The 6327-nt window shown below is 34.3% G+C and overlaps 1 protein-coding gene across 2 annotated transcripts; it reads right to left on the bottom strand.

Moving 5' to 3' along the window:
- Positions 1 to 1514: 1514 nt before the first annotated feature.
- Positions 1515 to 4667, bottom strand: LOC106143061 (uncharacterized protein C01G6.5). Of its 2 annotated transcripts, none has more exons than XM_060954152.1 (2): positions 4567 to 4667; positions 1515 to 4042 (listed from the first exon to the last, which is right to left on the bottom strand). In XM_060954152.1, the coding sequence occupies exon 2, from the start codon at positions 3514 to 3516 to the stop codon at positions 1720 to 1722; it is 1797 nt and encodes a 598-aa protein (XP_060810135.1). In that variant the 5' UTR covers positions 3517 to 4042; positions 4567 to 4667; the 3' UTR covers positions 1515 to 1719. The 2 variants fall into 2 exon arrangements, with proteins under 2 accessions (XP_060810135.1, XP_013200486.2); XM_013345032.2 differs by having other exon boundaries at positions 1515 to 4346; positions 4415 to 4656.
- Between the last annotated feature and the right edge of the window lie 1660 nt (positions 4668 to 6327).

Raw genomic sequence — 6327 nt, 5'->3', positions numbered from 1 at the left:
GTGTATGGTTATCCAAATATAGTAAATTATTGAAACATTCTAGTCTCTGATTGCATATTATGCAGAGTATGCATATTTGCTAGACACTAATTTTAATTTATCATATGAATATGACATGTTCTCAATACATTACGGGACAATAATTAGAAAATATCTTCATCATCCCGTAGTAATTTATTGTCCCGTAATGTATTGAGAACATGTCATATTCGAGTTCGAGTTCGAGTCGAGTTTAATAATAGGGAATATAATAAAATAATAATTTAAGCACGAATGATCAGTTTTTTCTGTGATTCGAAATTAGGTATAATACATCAAAACATTGCAGGTTTAGTGAATAAGGCTGACTTACTTGTTATTCATTTAGAAGAATTATTATGTGATCGAATTGAAATTGATGTTATTTGTATAACTGAACATTTTATTAAATCAGGAAATGAAAATAATTTGTATATACAAAATTTTTGTCTTGCAGCATGCTACTCCAGGACAAATGAAAAACGTGGAGGTGCATGTTTCTTAGTGAAAAAAATCTATCAGTATAAAGAAAAATATGTATATCAAAACATTCTGTTATTGGTGTAATAGAATGTTGTGCAGTAGAGTTGATAGAATATAAATTAATAATATTGTGCGTCTATAGACCGGCAACTTCTAAGGACTACACTACTTTTTACGATAAATTGGATATTATTTTAAAAATATTATGTGCTCATTCTAACAAGCAAGTTGTAATATGTGGAGATTTTAATATTGATATTTTAAAACGATGTAGCTTAGCTTTAGATTTTGAATACTTCCTTATGGGTTATAATCAGTCTCGGTTGGACATTAGATCGAACCACACGCTACTCAAGTTAAAGTCAGCAGTCGCCAACATTTGATTCATCATATACCTCATCAACAATGAATACGTGTAGCAGATGCAACTCAGCCTTCAATGATGGTGTTCAGTGTACGTCTTGTAGGAGTATGTACGAGTAGATGTTTCAATAAACAAAATTCGATTCATTCTAACCACAAAACATTAGTCGAATGCACTTACCTGACTCCATTATAAAATTGATAAGAATCACCCGCGAGCTCGTGGAAAGATCACACACCGAACACACTTTTTACACATGATTCATTCTAACCAACAAACACTATTTTGTTGTACTTTCCTGATTCCTGTTCTACCAACAAGATTTTACATGTTAAATTATAAAACGTGTTTATTCGTTAAACCTAAATTCATTTCGCTCAAATTTGTTGAGTACTGCAGACGAGTTTAAGCACATGCTAATAATTTGAAATGAAATTTGTGAAACAAAAAGACTCACTAAAATTAGATTGTATTTGTCCTGCTTCATCACAAGAACCAAAACGACACGGAAACCTTCTGCCGAACACAATACGTTGTATCGTTTGTGGTCCATCAAATTGTGGAAAAACCGACTTAGTAGGGGAATTGTGCTTAAGATGACATACTTTTTCTGTCAGGATGAATATTTCAAAAAAATCAAGTCATGTGAGATCAGCATATTGCGTTTATTCTTAAATGTATCATAATTAACAACATTTCTTAAGTTTTAGAACAATTACTGTAATATAAAATAAAAAAAATCAACATAAGTTGCAGTGAGGTAAACGTTTGTAAGACGACATATCTATAGGGTAAAATGACATAGTATGTCATCTTGGACTTTAAAGGGTATGTCGTCTTAAATTGTAACAGTCTTATGAACATAGTTCGCAAACAAAATGTTTCTTTCTTGCAGGTATGCCTGCGCATAGTGTGTGACACCAATTGGAACATAGTTGACACTTCACCCAATGTTCTTTTGGCCTAGACTGGCTAAACATTTCATTGCAGTAAATGCAAGCTGGATCCTCCTCCTCTTCCGCATCTTTATGGGCATAAGGATCGTCCAAGACGTCGTCATCGTTCAAAATAACAGGCTGCGTCTGCTTTCTACTACGCGTAGACCTGTATTTCTTTGAGGAGGGCCCAGGGTCCATGTTAGGTATTTTTTCGAGGTTCTCATCATCGTCTAAATCAGGTTTTGTTCGCTTTGGACCTCGTTTGGATCTGAGTTTTTTTGATACAGGCTTATAATTCACGTCATCATCTTCAAAAATAACGCGCTTCACTTTCTTTTGCTGTTTCAGAGATTTCAGATTTTCCTTTTCCTTTTTCTGCTGTATTGTTGATTTTATGTCATTCATAAATGGACTAGATGTGAAAACCTGAGCTCCACCGACTTTTCTCTTTGCTTTTAATCTTCCTGTAGCTTTTGGTAATGGAGAAATGTCGTTAAGTATGCAGTTAGTAGCAGAAAGTATTCCCGTTTGCAAAAGTCTAGTCTCTTCTTTGGCATTTGTGGATTTTTCAGAATTAGGCTCTAGGAGTGTATGCAGGGATTGAAACGGAATGTTTTTGTCATGATCTTTTAATAATTGCTCAACCATATTTGCTGCTAAAGTTTGAAGGGATAATGGATTATTTAAAGTAGAAGTAGCATCTTCACTCGGAGAAATAATAATATTAATTTTATCGCCGGCGTTATGAGGTTGCTTAGAGTCAGACTCTTGAAGTATAGGTTGGGACTGAAATTCAGTATTGTCATTATGGTGTTGTGATAAATGCGTAACTGTGTTTGGTAACAAAATTGAGGGGGATGAGGGACGACCTTCAACATCTCTAGAAGTGGCTTGAAAATCTATTTGCTCCTGAGAGTTGTCAGCTGCATTCTCCATTATCTGTTCCTCAGCGTCTGTTGATTCCGAGGAGTCTTCATTATTTAGCTCAGGCTGAGATGAAGTACTGGCAACCGGCTCTTCATCGTTATTCAATTCATTCTCGGTAACTTCGCTAGGTAAATACATTTCTTCTGGAAAAATGTTTGGATTAAAAGGAAAAATTCCAGTTTTCTCAAAACCACTCGTTATGTTCTTGACAGAGGCTGCATTTTCGTAGGCTCTTCCAAAAATTTGAGCGACTTGGTATAGGCCTACGGTTCTGCCAGGATGGTTTTTCATCCATGTTGCCATTTCGCGATCATAATAAGCCTGAAGTGGACCAAAAAAAGATACATCAGTAGGCTGCATTCGGTGTGTGCAATGTGGCGGCAGACAGAGCATTATCACACCGTTGGACTTGGCGAGTTCCAGTGCTTCTATATTTTTATGGCTGGAGTGCCCATCAAGGATTAGCAATGCCTTATTTGTTACAGAAGCATTCACAAAACCTATAAAATGGCGCATCCACTTGAAGAATAAGTCACCAACCATATAACCAGAGGGATAGCAAAGCTCTAAAGTACCTGAAGGAGCACCATCAAAGTATTCAGCCTTATGATTTTTTCTTGGAATAATTAATGCAGGTGGAACAAAATTTCCAATGGCGTTAGCACAGGCAACAACTGTGAAATGTTCACCGCGTTCAGCACTAGTGACAGCGCCAACTTGTTTTTTGCCTTGGGATGCAAAAACTTTTGGGGGCTTTTGAACTGTGTTTAGTCCAGACTCATCCATGTTGAAAATTCTATGCGGCTGGATCTCGTTAGCAGTAACTTCTCTTTCCAAAAGAGCAAAGAACTATGATACTTGAGACTTATTGAATGCCCTTGCTCTTGCAGCTGAGGTTGGCTCGGGAGCTCTGAGTGCAATATTTGGGTTGCGTTCTCTAAACCCCTTGAGCCAATCCCACCCAGCTATCTTCTCATTCTTATCAAATCTGTGATTCAGTCCCAATTTTTCAGCAAATTCAAAAGCTAATTTTCTTATTTCAGTCGTGTTAAAACCAAAAAGACGACTTTCAAACTCAAGAACACGATCTACGAGTGCTTTTTCCATATCTTTATTGAAGGTTGGCTTAAAACGACCAAGATTTACTGGAGTACTATGATAATGACGACGAAGGGTAGCTTGTGGCACGTTGAAATGTTTAGATGCTAAAAGCCAACCCATCCTATTATTTTTTACAGCTTCGATGGCCTTATCCATGTCTTCTTGTGACCAACTTTTTCGCGTCGATGTTCTTTTATAATTACCAGGCATCCTGCATTTAAAAAAAAATTACTCGAATCACAAATACTACAATGTCATTCAACAATAATCTTTAGACAAAAGTAAAACAAAATAATACCCTTCTACCAAATAATTATGTTTTGTAGACTTTCAAATGTCAAGAATACAATAATTTAAATGTGGGTAGAAATTGATTACATGTTGTCTCTAACTGCGATGAGAATGATATAGAGTATAAATTGTTACGATAAGAAATGTATACTACATTTCTTATTAAATGTATACTACATTTCTTATTTAATATATACCTACTACATTTCTTATTTAATGTATACCTACTACATTTCTTATTTAAAAGTAAAAGGTAGGTGTAAGATGACATAGTATGCCATCTTACACCTACCTTTTGTATGTCATCTTACCCAATGCATAATGCAAAATTCAACACAATTATCGTGACAGCAACTTTGAGGTTAGATTTTGCATTATTCAGTTCTTGTATCACATAATAACCGCATAATACATTTCAAATTAATTTAACCAAAAGATCTTTACCTTACGCGTATTTTCACCAACAAACAAAAGAGTAAAAAAACTTTTTTACATTCAAAATCACCAAATATGAATTACCACCGGCAACCGGCACTCACATTCCGTCATAACTAAATTGCAATAATAGCGACATCTATTAGGGACCCTCTAATACGTCACACGATCACTTTGCGCGAATATTTAAATCAATATGACTAGTGTGTCATCTTATCTGACTATGTCATCTTAAGCACAACTCCCCTAATAAGTTTATTGTTACATACAGATGGTCCACGATTTTGTAACTTATATGTTTATTCAAAATCTTTATATCAAGCAAAATACTTATTTTTAGAGAAAGTTATGAACATGGTTTCTGGTACAACCTTTCATAAATACAATCACAATTGTGAAATTTTCAGTCCTCACGAAGCGCTACCTGATTCAATTATAATATTTGATGATGTAGCTTGCGAAAATAAGAACAGCTTTAGAGATTATTTTGCTATGGGTCGACATAAGAAAATTGATTGTTTTTATATTAATCAAACATACACAAAAATACCTAAACAACTAGTGAGAGACAATTCCAATTTGATTGTATTATTTAAACAAGATGACATTAATTTGAAACATGTTTATGATGAGCATGTTGGGTCTGATATGTCATGGAATCAATTTCGTGAAATGTGTTCAAAAGTTTGGAAAAAGCCTTTTAATTATCTTGTTATTAAAAAGGATTGTGATAAAAACAAAGGATGTTATAGGTCAGCATTTGACACTTTTATAGTTCTAGATTAACATACTTAATACAATGTAGTGATAATGAAAGGTCACTTTAAAGTGTGATCTGCGACTGAACACAATATCAAGCAGTAAAATGGAAAAAACATTTAAAAAACAAATAGTTAAGTAAGCAGCAGCTGTTAAAAGAAAAGTGGGGATGATTAACGATACATTCAAACCTATTGTTGATCCCCTTAATTTGATAGCCAATAAAAATAATGAAAAGTGGGTTGAGAATGAAAATAATGACATTCCCTCTGTTGGGAAAAAATTTAAAAATGAAAGTACATCGTCTTATTCATCCAATGAAGAATCGAATGACACTGTTTCTGAAAGCGACTTTCCTAATAATTACAACAAAACTTTAATTTCCACACCTTCTGAAGATCATAATGTCAGTGAAGGTTCGTTCAAATCTATTGCGTCTTCTCCAGATAATCGTCAAACTTTGTCGTGGTCATCAGAAGTAATGGATGCTATACCTTTTGGAGTAAGACATGAGCGGGGAAAACTAATGCTTGGCAATATTCGTGTTTTTGATAATGATAACATTCTGAAAATACGAACTCGAATTTTAAAGAAGACAGATGGTTTACGAGAGTTACTATTTAAAAGGAAACCAGATCTAGAAAAAGTCAGAGAGGAGGACTTGCAAAATTATAAATTGTTACTAATTGATACTAATGCACATCGACGTAATTATGAATCATCTTAACCTATAAACAGTAACAAAGGTTTTAAATACATTAATGTTATTAAGCCTTTATTTAAATTTTCAAAAAATATGACTTCAAGTGTAGAAAGTCTCCCTCAAGGAAAAGGTATTCCACTTCTGAAAAAAGTAAAAAAATATACTGATTATGTTTATTGGGATGATCCCAACGAACTGGTAGAACGATTAAAATTGTTGTTAGGATCACGAGCGGCTGGCAATAGTGGTGTAGATAATGAAATTATTGCAGTCATAGAAGAATTACGAGAAGCTGGAATTATAAATAT

The sequence above is a fragment of the Amyelois transitella genome, chromosome W (genome assembly GCF_032362555.1).
Source record: "Amyelois transitella isolate CPQ chromosome W, ilAmyTran1.1, whole genome shotgun sequence".
Lineage (NCBI taxonomy): Eukaryota > Metazoa > Arthropoda > Insecta > Lepidoptera > Pyralidae > Amyelois > Amyelois transitella.
Note: the sequence above shows the minus strand (reverse complement) of the source record. Positions and strands in the feature narration are given on the sequence as shown.

What these genes read in the sequence shown, in the direction of transcription:
- LOC106143061 (XM_060954152.1), bottom strand. Translation starts at nt 3,516, where the DNA reads ATGGATGAGTCTGGACTAAACACAGTTCAAAAGCCCCCAAAAGTTTTT.